The 17584-nt window shown below is 42.0% G+C and overlaps 1 protein-coding gene across 1 annotated transcript in view; it reads right to left on the bottom strand.

Moving 5' to 3' along the window:
- Positions 1-14834: 14834 nt before the first annotated feature.
- CRY1 (cryptochrome circadian regulator 1) overlaps positions 14835-17584 on the bottom strand; it is a 39353-nt gene continuing 36603 nt past the window's right edge. The window contains exon 13 of the mRNA XM_084809679.1: positions 14835-17561. Within this exon, the coding sequence (XP_084665805.1) occupies positions 17458-17561 (104 nt within the window). The 3' untranslated portion in view covers positions 14835-17457. The remainder of the gene's footprint in view (positions 17562-17584) is intronic.

Here is a 17584-nt window from a genome sequence, read left to right as displayed (position 1 = left end):
AAAGTGTCTCTTGCATCCATTTGGTTTTTGGTTGTTTCCTCATTCTGCTCTGACCTCCTTCTGATTGCTGACCTAGAAATGACCCAGTATGACAACCTATTTACATGAAAAAAACTGCTCTTCTGCACTGTACACTAGAAGCTACAGAAACCACATTTTATTTATTATTTATATGTTTGTTTGAACGATTTTTACTCCACTCTTTAGTCAAAAAAGTCTCCCAGACAGTGGCTCACAATGATTTGTAATAAGACAGTCCCTGCCACCAGGCTTACAATCTAAAAGACACGAGACAAAAGGAAAAGGGATTATGAGGGAGAAAGAAAAAAGCAAACTCAGGCACTAAATCTTAGTTTTAATCTTCTTAAAAAGACCAGCTGGAATGGAAAACAGTTGAAAGGAGAGGAGGAGAGAAATGTTGCTACTCTCTCAGCAGAGAGGATGGAGTGGTCCTGCTTCCCTTTGCTTTCACCTTTGGTTATAGCCTGATGGAATGGCTGCTGACGGCTGATGCAGAGAGGAGGCCTGACTTCTCAGCAGAGCTGATGGAGCCCTGCTTCCCTTCACTCCTCCTGCAACAGCCTAATTTTTAAATCTCACCCCAGCTGCATGGTAAAAAGGTAAAGGTAAAGGTGTCCCCAACCAGTCGTGTCCGACTCTAGGGTGCGGTGCTCATCCCCGTTTCTAAGCCGAAGAGCCAGCGCTGTCCGAAGACGCTTCCGTGGTCATGTGGCCGGCATGACTGAACACCGAGGTGCACGGAACGCTGTTACCTTTCCCGCCGAGGCGGTACCTATTTATCTACTTGCAATTTCTTGCTTTCAAACTGCTAGGTTGGCAGAAGCTGGGACTGAAGACGGGAGCTCACTCCGTCACTCAGCACTCGGGTCTCAAACTGCTGACCTGCCGACCTTCCAGTCTGCAGTTCAGCATCTTAACCACTAAGCCACCGCGGTCCCCGGTGCATGGTACCAACAAAGAAAAACAACAGCACAATTGTTATTATTTTTTTATAAATCACCAGAAATCACTAGGCACTTAAAGAAAAAATTAGGTGCACTGCAGATGTTATCATGAATTGTTTGATTGTGAACCCCTCCAGGCAGAGACCTGTTCTCCTGTATTCTGTGGTGCTATGCATAGCACTATAGTAAGAATTTATCATCATCATCAACATAAACCTGGATCATGTAGGTGCTATGTGAGAGTAACATAAGATTCCGTTTTAGCACTGGAACCTGCCCCCCCCCCCCAACAACACTCACTTATTTTATATTATAAATTTAGTTGAACTATTTATCACAGAAAGGGAAGAGTGTTGCAAATTAAAAGGTGTTTTTTTTTTAAGTGGGGAGGGAAGGGAAGAGTGGATTAATTCAGTGATGCAAATCCTTTAACACTATAGAAGGAATCAATTTGGCTGCTATCTGATGTTCTCTTTCTGGGTATTTGCTTTACGCACGCACGCGCGAGCGCACACACACACACGGGTTAAGCAGCCCATTCAGAAGAGAATTAAGATTAAACAGAATTAAGTTGCCAAAGGTTTTAAATGGCTTAGAATTTAAGAGTTTTAAACAAGGTTTTATATTAATACCTAACCTTTTATGGAACACATGATGACTTGAAATTCGATCTTGCATGTCTGCTACCTTTTCTCCATACATTTTTATTATAACCTAGTCATTTTGTGAAATGTTTTTTGGGGGAGGAGTGAAGTTGTTCGATAATCTGAATGTCCTCCCTGCAGATATGATGAACTACAACCCCCTGTCAACAACAGCCACCATGGGTATGGTGGCTGAGGATGATGAGAACTGTAGCTGAAAAATGATGATAAGCCACCCCGCAATACCTACAACGCTATTTGTGCTGAATACAGACAGTACTTTCTAGTTCAGTTCATTTTCTTTGCCTTGTGTTTCCGGAACATTTTATTACTGTGTGCATCAGTTTTTCTTTCCTTTCTTCAATTTCTTTATCTATATAGATGGTCTTTATAGTTCACTATTTTCACTCAACACAGACGTTTCTGCAAGGAGTGCATCCATTTCTCTTTCATCTTGTGTAGCTTTCATTCCTGACCCCAATTTCTTTTTGCAGTCATCAATGCCGCATCTCCTGTAGCCATCAACGACTGTCTCCTTGTTCCAAGAAACTCAGGGACCTTTTGGAGGATCAGTTTCCAAAACGCTTCCTATGGCAAGTGCTAAAGCCAGGGTGCCCGCAGCCACCACTGCACCTGCAGACATGTGTCCTGCACCTATAACGTGCCCTGCAGATACCCTGACTTTTAAAAATTTGAATGTATATTTAAATACAAAATAATTTTGGGTGGCCAAGAGCATGTCCTAAGATCATATGAAGAGCCATGCTGGATCAGGCCAAGGGTCCATCTCATCCAACCTTCTGTTCACAGCCATGCTAACTGGGGAATGCTGGGAGCTGTAGAGCTTTTTTCTGCCTAAATATGCATTGGATTGTACCCTACATTAACTTATCTTAGGATCTGAGCCAATTACTCCCATATTTAGATGAGGTTCCAATTTATGCACGCAGTTGTCCATTACATGTACACAAGCTTGCTTCGGCGAGACTCTGCACTGACTGCTTCCCAGGATCAGGGCAACTGCATCTTGCTACAGAAATCATATCTTCAGTGGAAATCTAGTCTGCTTTGATTAATAATAGATCACATTTTTGCCTGGGCGTGTATAAGAGAGCGGACGTTCTCGTTACTGATCTGAGAGCCACAAGTAAATGAAACAGAAGATGTGGCTGCGACACTGAGCATTGCTTAAAAAAACACAAAAAACACCACCACCTCACATACACACTCAAATTAATTGATTTCCCACTGGCATGATTTCTTAGCCCATCTGTCAATGCCACCCTTTGATAATTTTTTACGTGGCCAGGAGGAGTACTGATGAAAGCAGAGCTCCCCCATCTGGCTCTTCTGTTCAGTGCAATGGAAGAGATACTGTTGTGTGTACAAAGCAAGAAGTACCTGGATGGAAATACATGGATGGAAATACATGGATGGAAATACATGGATCCTGCAGACTCCTGTAGAGTCATTAGCACAGTATACATATGCAGTGGACGCTGGTGGTTCAGATGTCAGTGGGGCAGTGAATCTGCTCCAGGTTTCAGTCAGAAACAGTCAGAACTCTGAAGGAACTATCCAAGACCGGTTCTGACTGAAACCTGGAGCAGATTCACCACCCCACTGACATCTGAACCACCAGCTTCCACTCTAGACATCAGAACACACACCAGACTTAGAATCATAGAACAGTAGGGTTGGAAGGGGCCTACAAGGCCATCGAGTCCAACCCCCTGCTCAATGCAGGAATCCAGGTCAGAGCATCCCTGCTCTGGGTTTGGGTTGGATGGGGGCACAACTTTGAAAAAGAGTGGATGAGGGTTGGGTGGTGGGTTTTTTTTGTTTAGTCTTGAGGATAACTCTGCCTAAATAAGAGTATTCGTGACTCTCTGCACTCATCTATAACTCAGAGTATCTGTTATGTTCCTGAAGATTATATCCAAACTAGCATGATGCCCACTAAATAGTGGAAAAGTGTATAAAAATGTCCAGAAAGACAGGCACACAGGTCAGTTGGGCACAGTGTTGTGCACCATGACAAGATGTATTGCATTTCTGTTTAAATTTGAGTAACCGTATAAATTAGCATATAGAAATTTTATGCAAATATGTCCTCTTTTATTGATGATGCATATCCTCGCTTTTTGGCAATGCATAAATGGCCGCGCTATTTGTGCTTGACCTGGGCTTGGCCAAATAAGTATTTTCCAGGGATATTTGCTTTCTTTTCAATTATGTTTTTCAGTTCATTTATTTTAAAAGGGGTCCCCAGCCTTTTTGGTTTGGTAGGCACATCTGGAATTTTGAGAGTGTCATGGGTACTCTCACATAATGGCTGATATGGGAGATCTGCCCATTCATAAAATGGCTGCCATCTTGGGCATGGGCAGTCACAAAACACTCATTTCCCAGAAGGCAATCTGGTGAGACTAAACAAAAAGTAACTTGCCCAAGAACCTAATGCAAGACAGAAGTGGGGGCTGAGCTCCAAAACACAAAGCCACTCTTTTGAACCCAAATAAAGATGGTGCTGGAGGGCAGCCCTCCACATGCCATCCTCCCAGTTAAGAAAGAATAATACAAATACATCTTAAGAAATAAAACAAAAATTAGGAGAGACAAACCTGGCAGGTGTCAAGAGAGGTGTCCACTGGCACACTGGATACCCTAGTTCTAGACTGCCATTCATCCTAATGGATTCCAGGCTGGTGTACAATCATAAAAGTATAGTATAATAAAAAATATACAATTCTTTGTAGAACACAAAACTGAGAGGCAAAAAGCCCCTTAAAACTGTGGACGGACAAGCAATAAAACCAATTTAAGTTACCTGAGTAAATATGTATATCTTGACCTGGCACTTTCTAATGTCCTAGCATGTATTAGGGTGAGCGGCTTCCCAGACTGCTGCAGAACTGAAAAGGCCTGTGGAAGACTCACTATCCAGCTTGCCACTGAGACCCTGGAATTTCTAACCATGTACATATATTGGAGAATAGGCCCAGTACAATAATTCTTGTGGTCTCAAGGCTGTATATAGTGAACAAGCACCCTTATCCTACAGCCAACTTTGGTGCTGCACAGAAACAATTGCTCTAATTCATGAGAGGGGTGGGAAGCTTTTGAATGATGAGTTAATTATAGGTGGCTCTATTTACAGTCAGGGCCAGAAATATTGGAACAAGGATAACTGTTTTGGCAGTTGGCCTCTGTACACCACCACATTGAAGTTGAAAGGAAACACACCCAGATGGGAGCGAAGTCAGGACTTTCAGCTGTAATTCAAGGGATTTGACAAAAGTGGGGCACTAACCATTCAGGAAGGACAGCCAGTGGCATACACAAACCCCCATCGTTGGTGGCTCATAAGTAATGGAACAAACCAACATCATTTCAAACTTAAGGATCGCCTTTAATACCAGGATGAAAATCCTTTGCAGTCAATGACTGCCTGAACTCTGGAACTCATGGACATGACCCAATGCTGCATTTCCTCCCTTGAGATGCTTTGCCAGGCCTTTACTGCAGCTGTCTTCAGCTGCTGCTTGTTTGTGGATCTTTCTGCCTTCAGTCTTGTCTTCAGTAAGTGAAAAGCATGCTCTATTGGGTGGAGATCAGGTGACTGACTTGGCCATTGAAGAACAACCCACTTCTTTGCCTCGAGAAACTCTTGGGTAGCTTTTGCTGTATGTTTTGGGTCATTATCCATCTGCAATATGAAGCAGCATCCTGTCAGTTTGGCAGCACTCGGCTGAATCTGAGCAGAAAGTATAGCCCTATACACTTCGGAATTCATCCTCCTGTGTTTATCAGCAGTCAGCTCATCTATGAACACCAGTGACCCGGTTCCATTGGCAGCCATACATGCCAATGCCATAACACTGCCTTCACCATGTTTGACAGATGATGTGGTATGCTTTGGATCATGAGCTGTTCCTTTCCTTCTCCACAGTTTTCTCTTCCCATCATTCTGGTACAAGTTAATCTTGGTTTCATCAGTCCAAAGAATCTGATTCCAGAACTGGGCATGCTTTTTTAGGTGTTTGCTGGCAAAGGCTAATGTGGCCTGCCTGTTCTTGAGTGTTACCAGTGGTTTGCACCTTCTTGTGAGGCCTCTGTATTTACATTCATAAAGCTGTCTCTTGACTGTAGATATTGACAATGACATGCCTACCTCCCCAAGAGTGTTCTTGACCTGGCTAGATGTTGTGAAAGGGTTCCTCTTCACCATGAGCAGAATTCTGCAGTCATCCACGTTAGTTGTCTTCTGTGGTCTGCCAGGCCTTTTGCTGTTGCTGAGCTTGCCAGTTAATTCCTTCTTTTTCAGGATGTTCCAAACTGTTGTATTGGCCACTCCAACTGTTTTTGCTATCTCTCTGATGGGTTTATTTTGTTTCCTCAGCCTAATGATGGCCTCCTTCACTGGCATGGACACAAATGCAAATGTAACACTCAGAACCACCTCCAGGCCTTTTATCTGCTTGATCTGCTAGGGCACCTAGGAAACAGGCCACACCTGGCCATGCAGCTGCTTGTCAGCCATTCGTTCCATTACTTATGAGCCACCAACGATGGGTGTGTGTGTATGCCACTGGCCGTACTCCCTGAATGGGTAGTGCCCCACTTTTGTCAAACCCTTTGAATTACAGTTGAAAGCCCTGACTTCGCTCCCATCTGGGTGTGTTTCCTTTCAACTTCAATGTGGTGGTGTACAGAGGCCAACTGCCAAAACAGTTATCTTTGTTCCAATACTTCTGGCCCTGACTGTATTTCCTACAATTAATGAAATCTGTATGCATTTTAACTATGAAGATCTTAGAACATTTTATTTTGGCCAGAGGGGTCTATCAGGGTTATTCAGTCTCCTCTATGTAGCTGTAGAGTCATTAGCACATGTTACAGATAATAATGATGGAAGGAAGGATACTGCAAAAGGGATGAGCGAAGAATTTACTTTGTGCAGCTGCTCATACTCTTGCCCCCTTTTCTTTGTCCTACATACATTAATTTGGTTATAAACAGCTGCCTTAATCCAGTGGTGCCATCGGGGAAGGACTTTGGGGGAGAAGTCATGGCCTCCACTCGGCTGGAGGAGCAGGAAAGCCACTAAACATAGCAGTGCTTGCTTGCCATATTTGGAGGTAAGTGAAGTAATACACATTACTACAGTCAGGGCCAGAAATATTGGAACATTGTTGGACACTGCCATACACACACACAAACACACACACACACACACACACACACACGTATCTGCCATATCTCCTTTATGTTTCTTAATACTCATTTGGGTAGTATCCAATGCTGTCACAGTGCTAGCATAAACCAATGCTAGAACAACATCACTAGTGCTTGCTAGGCAAAGGGGGAAAGTAGCAATTTGCAAACATTCAGTGGCAAATCACTGCTTTCCCCCCTTGCCTTGCAAGCCCTAATGGGGTTGCACTAGTGTTGGTTTATGCTAGCACAATGTCATTAGCTCTAGCACTGTGACAGCATTAGATACTGCCCTTAGTTTCCAAGTGTGATGCAACAGTTTTGACCAATTGCTTTGCAATTGTTTAACATTTATCCTGTTGGAAAGATAGAAGGGTAGAGCGGGAAGATCCTCTTTACAAAACTAACTACTTTGTGGTCAGCGTTTCTATGTCATTCAACAAATGTGGGCTAAGTTATCGAAGGAACTTGTAATTCCAGTTCTCCTATTCATGCTGTAATTCCAGTCCATAAAAGGAAAAAAATTGTTTCACAACACAGCTGTTTTTTCTTGCACTCTAGCTATGCTTTGGACCATGTTCTGTCTTGGTCTTCTTACTGAGGGGGCAGGCTGACACACACAACCTACACCAACCCACATTAAATGGACATTTGCTGCAGTAGTTGGACTAGGGCTCTAATGCAAGTTCAGATTTAAGACATATGCTTCCTTTCAGAACCATCTGCAATAGTTATGGTGAACTGGGGGATATGGACACAATCCATCCAGGCTTACAAAGTGAGCTGTAAGCACAGATAGGAAATAAACTCCAGATAGGAAATAAACTCCAAACGTGGTTGGGTGAAGCAGCCCTTAGCCAAAGAAGGGGGTTGACTAGGATGGCATTTCCTCTGTTCATGGTACTCATGGGAGACAGTACTACTGAAGACAGGGCCGGTGTCATGGGTAGGCATGGTTGGGCATCTGCTGAAGGCCCACACCCCAGCAGGGGCCCACTGTCAAGAGTCCCCTGGAGTCACTCCTCCTCTTCACCATTGCAACCTCCTTGTTCACCTGCCTCTTGCTCTGGCCTAAACAATGGCAGTGGTGTGAAGGAAGGAGCAGTAGATGCCATTGCCTACTTGCTCACGGGCTCTCTGCCTGTCAAGTAAGCAAACGATGAGAAAGAGGATGAGGAGCAATAGCAGCTGGTGACGATGGCTTTGAGAAGGTAGACTCATTGAGGCTGTCTTGCCCAAGGGTCCTCAAAACCTTCAAGCTGGCACAGATTGAAGATACCTGTACTGGCATTATGACTGAGTTACCTTAGCGCTTAAGCTGTTTTCTCCTTAACCCCCATTAGATTGGCTCATAGCCTATCCAACAGATTTTCATGTTCTGACATTATCAAACTCTTACCGATATAACTAAGCACATGCATAAACATGTTGCCACCTGTTTTTTGAGGACCCCCACTTGTCGTATATAGAGCAGAGGACCACAGTATGTGTCCCCCAAGGCCTTTATTGTGCCTCTCTAAAGGTGTCCTGACTCTTCCACTGTCACTGAATTCCCCCCTCCTGCCATCAGCTGTATTCTCTGCCTCTGCCGGAGATCCTTCCCCAGACCGCTCTTTTCCTGCTACTGCTACGTGTGTAGTGCGTGCACGTGTATATATGTGTATATATGTGTAGATCATGGGGCACAAAGTGCCCCATGATATCCTGATGAGCAAACTAGCTCAAAGTGGGCTAGATGAAACAACGATCCGGTGGATCCACAGTTGGCTACAGAATTGGACTCAAAGAGTGCTTATCAATGGGACCTTCTCAAACTGGGGAGAGGTAACGAGTGGGGTACCGCAGGGCTCAGTCCTGGGCCCAGTGCTCTTCAACATTTTTATTAATGACTTGGAGGAGGAGGTGCAGGGAATGCTGATCAAATTTGCAGATGACACAAAATTGGGCTGGATAGCTAATACTTTGGAAGACAGAAACAAAATTCAAAGTGATCTGGATAGACTGGAGCGCTGGGCAGAAAACAACAGAATTACATTTAATAGGGACAAATGCCAAGTTCTGCACCTAGGAAAAAGAAACAAAATGCACAGTTACAAGATGGGGGATACGTGGCTCAACCACACTACAAGCGAGAAGGATCTTGGAATTGTTGTTGATCACAAGCTGAATATGAGCCAACAATGTGATGTGGCTGCAAAAAAGGCAAATGCTCTTTTGGGCTGCTTTAATAGAAGCATAGCTTCCAAATCCCGGGAAGTACTAGTTCCCCTCTACTCAGCACTGGTTAGGCCTCATCTGGAGTACTGTGTCCAGTTCTGGGCACCACACTTTAAAAAGGATGCAGACAAACTGGAGAGGGTTCAGAGGAGGGCAAGAAAGATGATCAGGGGACTGGAAACAAAGCCCTATGAAGAGAGACTGAAAGAACTGGGCATGTTTATCCTTGACAAGAGAAGACTGAGGGGAGGTATGATAGCACTCTTCAAGTACTCGAAAGGTTGTCACAGAGAAGAAGGCCAGGATCTCTTCTTGATCATCCCAGAGTGCAGGACACGGAATAATGGGCTCAAGTTACAGGAAGCCAGATTCCAGCTGAACATCAGGAAAAACGTCCTGACTGTAAGAGCAATACGACAATGGAACCAATTACCTGGGGAGGTGGTGGGCTCTCCCACACTGGAGGCCTTTAAGACGAGGCTGGACAGCCATTTGTCAGGGATGCTCTGACTTGGATTCCTGCATTGAGCAGGGGGTTGGACTCGATGGCCTTGTAGGCCCCTTCCAACCCTACTATTCTATGATTCTATGTGTCTGTGCACGTGCATGCATACACACTTGAGGGCCCGAGCCCCCAAGCCAGCATCACATATGGCTCTCAGGCCTGAAGAGGTTGTGCACCGTGATGCAGAGTTACATTAAAAATTTAGAGAAACATCCATGTCTGTAGTGTTTAGAAGCCACATATATTCTTAAGCATCTGCTCTCGTCCTCGTATTGATCCAAAACATTTCAATGTTGCCCTTCAGTTTAACAAAACTCCCAGAGTGGCACACAACAGTCAAACACAATACTAAGTGTACACACACACACACACACACATAAAATAACATACAGCAGAACAATTAACACCTGAACACAATGATAGAAGATCCGATCCATATCCATGTTTGTTTCCCCCCTGCTCCCTTGCCATCCCTTTTTTCTTTTGTGCTTACAATTTAAGATTGTAAGCCTGAGCTCAGAGTCTGTCTTGCTCTTTATTTATCTGTAAGCCGCTCTAGGAGACTTTTCGGCTGAGGGGTGTTAAAATACTTTTAATAAAAAGCTATTTCAGTTTCTGAATGTAGATTATGGAGCACACAGTTTGAGCCTTTCCTTTCCATACTCTTTACAAAAACCTTGGCTTATTCTGGCGAAGTAAGAGGGAGAGAAAATCAGCAATATCTTATTTCTACTGTCTGTGCTCCTTATCGATGATGACGCCTAGAGGTGCATTCTTAGCAGCTCTATAGTTTCATTTCCTCCAGCTTGTTAGAAGTCAGAACATCTAGCTCTCTGTTGCTGAAGGTAGGTTTGTATGGAGAATGTTTAGTCTCGATGTTACCTCTGAAGTGGGTAGCTCCTATGATTTATCCTTAACACTCTTCTATGATGGGGCCCTCTAATGCTGCTTAGGCAATGCTTTTCTGCCGTCAGCTGGAAGCAGGCCTATCAGTGAAGCTTTACATGGCAGTTTTATAATGCTATATACCCCATGACAATCCTGCAGTGCCTATCCTTAAAGCAAAGTCAGAGGCAGGTGATGCTTTTTTCTATCTGCCATAATAATCCTCAGACCAGATCTCAGAGTAGCATCTATATAAGCCAAATGCATGAAAGAAGTAGACCAGAATATAGGTTAAAAAATGCTGATCATTAACCATTCAGATTGAGGGTAATTTATTCTATTTTTATGCCTTACATATATACCAGCAAATAATTATTTCATACGAGCTGTTCCTCTGCAATTGACATAATTCGCTCAGTCAGGTTTCTGGAGAATCCAGTCAAAATTAACTGTTGCCTTCCATTGTTTTCTTTACAGTCCTCCCATCATTTAAGACCTAGTTTGTGATGTGTGTGCGCGCGCGCACGTGTGTAGGGGAGGGCAGGTATTTGGTGATGCAAGTAGTGAAGCTTACCAACCAGCCGCCCACAGGAAACCCACAAGCAGGACATAAGTGCAACAGCAGCCTCCCGCCCATGTTCCCCAGCAATTGGTGTACATAGGCATACTGCCTCTGGCACTGGAGGTAGCACATAGCCATCGAGACTAGTAGCCACTGATATCCTTTTCCTCTAGGAATTTGAACAACACCCTTTTAAAGCTATCCAAATTCCATAGTTTAACTATGCGCTGTGTGAAGAAGTCCTTTTATCTCTCCTGAATCTCCCACCAATCAGCTTTGCGGGATGACCCTGAGTTCTAATATTATGAGAGAAGGAGAAATATGTCTCCTTATCCACATTCTCCACACCATGCATTATTTGATACACCTCTGTCATGTCTTACATAATTTTGTACAGCTCTATCATGTCTTATCCTGCATTTCTTGGTTGTGCTGCACCTATTATATATCTTACCACTGCAGCCCTTTCAGAAGAGTTAAAATTCCACAGATCAGCTGTTTGGGATTGGTTGTGGGACTAGATTTAGGTCTTTCCCTTCCCCTTCCCTCCTATACATCGGATTAGCTGGATTTCAACCTGCGCTGGATTTCTACATCTTCAGCATGGTATGTCCTGCAACGTGGTCCCATCCCCAGTAATTTCCACTGGCAGTGTCTGCCTTTTTCTTAATTCTAGGGAAAAAACCCTTTCATTGCTTTGTGTGAAGTACATATGCACTAATAACTGCATAAAATAGATGTAGAAACTTCAAACTTAAACCAGGAGTGGCAGGTTGGTGGGTGTCAAAAGAGGTGATTAGGCCTCTGGTTCAGCAAATTCTTCCCCAAATGGGGAGGCTGATAAATAATATCTCTACATCCAATGTATGGACTTACCTTGAGGAAAGTTGAATTATGGAATTCCCTGCTACAAGGAAATAGCTGTGGCAAAGAATTTAGCAATTTTCAGAGGAATTGGATATCAGTATATAATATCAACAATTACTAGCTGATTATGCCAAACTCCACCTCCATCTGTCACCTTTTTGTGACTTTTTTGGACCTCAGCCAGGGGTAGAAACTTTGAGAACCGCTGTTCTATTACAATTGCAAAGAGCAATGGTGACGGGGGTCAGATGTATGCCTCTTCCTGTAGTAAATGGTGCTGAATCTAACTTGTTTGTCTTTACTATCGCTTCTGATGGAGAATATAATTGATTCAGTATGTGCATTAAATTAGTTCTAAGGTGCTTCAGTTAAAAGTTTAATTTAAAACCCCCAATCCACTCTGTGCTTTAAAAATGTCTACGGACAGTAGCACTAAAGGAATGTTTTCTTTACTCCTGAAGTGTATGATTACTGACCTTCTTAATGCATTAGCTAATTGCCTCCAGGGCATAAAACCTGTCTGATCTTCCGCTAAACTGTTTGTGATAAACGTGCTAATTCTGTTAGCCAAGACTGATATTTTTGCATCATAGTTTAATAATGCTGTGGGACAGTATGATCCCAGGGATGTGTGGTCTTTACCCAGCTTTAGTATTACTATTAAGCAGTTGTTTCCATGTCCTGGGATCTCTCTTACCCAACCCCAAGATGGTAAGAGCTGTGCCTGGGAACTAAGATGTCTCCCGCTTCCTTATAAAATACTCTGCTGAATCCATTGAGTTAGTCCCAGGGTTTCCCCTCTTTTTAACTATTATCACCTTGTTCTGAAATTGGTTGGTTTAAGTATCTGGAATGATCTTGGCAGAGCAACTTTAAATTTATTTTCCTTGTATTTCTATTCAGTTGGGATCCGGATTGCTACAGGTGTACAAATTGATAGAATTTAGCAAATACTCTGCTTCATAATTAATTAGCTCTTTTCTGCCTTTAACTACTCAAATAAAGGGCCTTCATCATTTTTTTTTTTGTTAGGACTTTTGCAAGTCGTTCACAATTGTAGTTCTCAAATTCACAATAAGGTCTATTAGGATATATCATTGAATCATGTATTTTCGCAATTCCAAAGGCAATTCCTGTCTTCTCCCTATAATTTGTTATATGTTTTCTGGTTCCATCTTTTTGTGATCTGATTTCAGTTTAGATATACCATTTTTGCCTAGCAGCCATCTTTTGTTTTTTATAGCTAGCTTCTCCAACTTCAGCTGATATCCAAAGCTAGTTCCATGACAGTGTTTGCAGTGTCTTCCATACCAGAGCACTTAGATGCCATTTCAAAGATTTTCTCTGACCAGTCTTTTACAAGTCCCTACATAATTATTTGACATCAGAGGCTATTCCACCCTCCAGTAGCATTTCTTCAACTTTTCCACCTCCTTCTGCTTTTACACTCTTTCATTATGACAGTTCTGTCTTCAGTGTCAGATTCTACTGACTCACTTAGGTAAACCTGGGGTGGAAAGTATGCTTCCAGATTTCTTTGTGTGTAAATATGATCTTTGCTACATCACCTTTCAATCTTCATGATCAGAAGTTTTTTAGTCCTGTTATTAGTTGCACAAAAAGCCCCTAGGAACTGGGAGCACCTGAGCTATGTTGCCATCTTAACTGACGCTCCCAAATATTCATGTTTCAATCCTAGCACTGGTGGTTTCCTTGACTAGGTCCTGACAAAGGTACAATAGGACTGAAAAGGTGTTTTAAGCTTAGAACCAAACTCCTCTCACCAGTGCAACTACTGTCCAGCCATCTCTCTCTGGATTACCAACATTTTAACAGAGGAAAGCAAGTTTATAGAGGATCAAATGACAACAGATTATAACATACTGTATCTCTTTACAAATATGCTCTGTCTTGTGGGGAGATCCTAGCAATATCCGAAACCTGAACAAGAGTGTCTTTTACATTGTTTTATTCCTGTCTGCCCCACCATTATACTTAAAGAGCAGAGACAACTGTTCCAGCTCAGTTTATTTAAGCACCAATGCAAAGGAGGGGCAAAAGGTTTGGGATGGGGCATTGTTCAGGAGAAAGAAATGGAGGGAGTTCCATCTGCTGATGTCACTACTATGGATTCAGATAACATTCTCCATCCCACTCTGCCAACAGAAGCAGATTCTCCTACACCTTTAGCATTCTATGAAAGCAATATTTAAACCTTAACACAAAAAATACTTCATTTTGGTAAATTAATCTAAAGGGGCTTTATCGTCCCAACGGAAGTCTTGACTATAGAGACTTCCCCTTCATAGGAGTCATCTGAACTGGACCAGGACTGGATGGGCAACCTAAACCATGAGTCTACATAGGTGGCCCAAAAGTAGGTATACAGTTGTTTAGAATGTTGATGGGAGGGGGAGAGAATTTTCAGTCTTCCAGTACTGCTTTAGAATCCACGTTCTTTGTTCTTGACTCAAGTTCGCTGCCATCATTCACAATATCAGTAAAAAAACACACTAAAAAACTAAACAACTGTATATCTACTTAAGGATAGGCCTCACTCCCCTCACTCTCTACACTTAACTGATTTAACTGTCACTCCCTGTCACTCCCTCTTCCCAACTGTCATTCTGACTCCACCCACAAATCTTCTACTCACACATTCTCTCCCCTTCCCATCAACATTATAAACAACTGTATACCTACTTTTGGGCCACTCTGTATACACAGTGTATACTCTATATATGTATAAATATTCAATAGTAGATACCATAGTTAAAAACACCTAACAGAATCTGCAGATTAAGAATTGATTATAATAATGTAGAAAAGCTAGTGACACTTCCAATGCTATTTGTTACCATAATAAGTTATAGTTTTAGACTGCAAAGGCACATATACTAATGCTTTTTAAAAACTGTATTGACTAGACAGACAACAACTTTGCACAAGAACAAGGCTTAAGTGAAACAACCTGTATATACATTTTTATTAACAAGGGAATCCTCACTGTGATTGAACAAGGCAGTGGGAAATACAAGAACAGGGCATATTACATGACAACTCTGTAGTTTAACAAAAATATTGGCATATGGGACTTATATACAACTGTATTTCCATACAGTAACATCTCTGTTGTATTTTATTCACAGACATAGAGGAGTTGACATTTTGAAAAGACAGAGCTTAGATCATAAAGAGGTCAAAAATCCTGTCCCAAATCTAAAAATATTAAATCTAAAAAGGATCAAAGTCATCATTGCCTGGACATTTTCCATTTTACATCCAACCATTAATGCCTTTACTGAAAGCCATACATGAAATATCAAAAATATATTGATAAGTCTATCACTAATCATGAATGCCTATATTTACATTAAGTTACCAAACTCATCACCAAATGCTTTATTTACAAATCTCTATTTGCCCTTTGTGAAAGTCATTAAAAGTTTAAAAACCATAGAAATGCCAGTTAGAAACAAGGCATGCTCCCAAAATCATACTTGTTTACAATAACTGAGGCTGTGTGAAAATAAATGTTATGAAAATGTGCATTTTCATACAAGTACTCTCACAAAAACTTTAAATTCCACTATGAAGTGATATAATTTTGCCTTGAAATTTTAGGACGTGGATTCTTCCTTCAACATTACTGTTGAAAAAAATGCAAGCAGAGATGGGCAAAGAAAACAGGCTTATGGATTTCAGAACACAGATGATATATGTCAAACGAATCCCAAATGGGACTGAGGTCAAAAGGCAAAAAAGGGCTCCACATAGAAGCATATGCATTGACAGACCAACAGTACAATCCTATGCATATCTATTCAGAAATAAGCCCCACTGAATTCAGTTGGAGTTACCCTCATGTAAGTGTGTATAGGATTACAGCTAAAAGTTTGCAGTCAAAGCTGGGATCATGAGAAATGTTGAAAACTTATTACAAGCCTATCAGGCAGCCACAGACACAGCAAAGTAAGATTGCTCCCCCCCCCCCATTTTTTTTTAACATTAGACTGGCCTTTTATACCAAATCAGAAGTACTTGTGGCATCTACTACATTTTACAGGTTCCACACAACGCTAAGTTAAGCTTCCTGCATAAGCAGAAACAACTCCCCAAAGTAAAGCTTCTCTAGAGGCCTATGGTTTTGCAGTATTGGAGAGTCACCTATGACAAAGGTGAAATAAAGGAAGGGCTCAACACGTACAATTTAAGACAGAATAGAGCAGAAATGTTCTGCTGAGCAAATGGAAAACGGCTTCTTTCAAATTTCTTTTTTGTCCTTTAAATTAGTCTGGAAGCTGCTGATTGCAGTAAAGGAAGTAGGCTGGAGAAATTGATTTAATTTGATGCAGAGACAAAGTTCAGTAAAGTTTGACAGTATGGTAATCCATAATACTGGCTTCATGGTGCACTGCAGATCTTAATGCTACAGCATTTTAAGCAAAACTAAGGACTAAGCTGACACCTCAAAATTACTGCTGGAGCAATTCTTCATGTTTCCTGTATTTCAGGCATAGAGAAGAAAGTACAGCAAAATAAACAATTCCACTCTTTTATGCCAGCTAATAAGAATCAACAGTATTACAAATGTTTAGGGTTCATGGTATGGAAATCATACTGAACGATGGAGCTCCCCAGCTGTGTACACACTTTTAAGATGCTACTTGTGCAGAATACTTTCTGTGAACTTCCCTAAATCCTTCCTCAGAGCTGCAAGGGAAAACGGATGTCCCCGGTGTAGCCTTCGCCAACCCAGTGTCCTCTAGATGTATTGGACTACAACTGCCATAACTTCCAGCCAGCAAAGCAGGCACGCCTAATTATTCTGAATATAAGGTTGGCACAGAAGAAGTGCTTCAGGACCAATGATACTTCAGAGCAGGTTTGGCTACTTGTTCTAAATGCAAGCTTGATAGATGTACTTTCTGATGCACATATTGTAGCAACATAAAAACTTCTACTAAAAAGCATAGAAACACACTGCAACCTACCTAGGTAAATCCATGAGCAGTGTAGCTACAGATTTGTGTGGATCTGGATATTCCCTTTTAAGGGAGAAAGTAGAACCTGAATATAGAAGAGGGAAATACCAAACTGCAGAAGGGACAGAATCTTAGGTCTACTGCAGCTTGGGGGGGGCGGCGGAATCTGTACGTCATCATAGCAGATATAATGAAAAACATTTGCCTTCTCAGTATAAAAAGTATGGAGCACATACAAATTAACAAATAGGTTCAAATACACATAATTACTTCCCACGTTACACAAATGGCTGGTGAGTTTCAAGTGGGAGCTTTCACTCAGCAAGCAAAAAGAAAGGACTGAGTTAATAAACAGTTCAATGGAAAAACAGAAGCTGGCAATACAAGTCATGCTCTGGGTATCCCTATATATGACACTAGAAGCATGAAATGAATGGCAAGGGACTCACTGCCAGATAGGATGTTAAGTTCAGTGGTGTTTGGTCCACTTCTCCATTGGAAGTTATGTTCTCAACTATGCAGTAAAGGTATACTTAGTTTCTTCTTTTGAGAGTGGAATACAGCATGTAGTTTTCTATCATCAATCATTTCCTTCAGAATTTTTACCCGGTTAATTACTGCTCTGTCGCTGGACTTTCGGACCAATGCTCTGAGTTTCCTCTTCAGGATTTGGCCGTTTCCCAGTGCACACTCCAGTACCAAGCAATGTTCTTCCTGCAGATTTAAACCAAAAATGT

This window comes from Heloderma suspectum, chromosome 7 (genome assembly GCF_057233095.1).
Source record: "Heloderma suspectum isolate Gila_16-S chromosome 7, 16-S_ref, whole genome shotgun sequence".
NCBI classification, from domain to species: domain Eukaryota; kingdom Metazoa; phylum Chordata; class Lepidosauria; order Squamata; family Helodermatidae; genus Heloderma; species Heloderma suspectum.
This window is presented reverse-complemented; position numbering and strand designations above follow the sequence as displayed.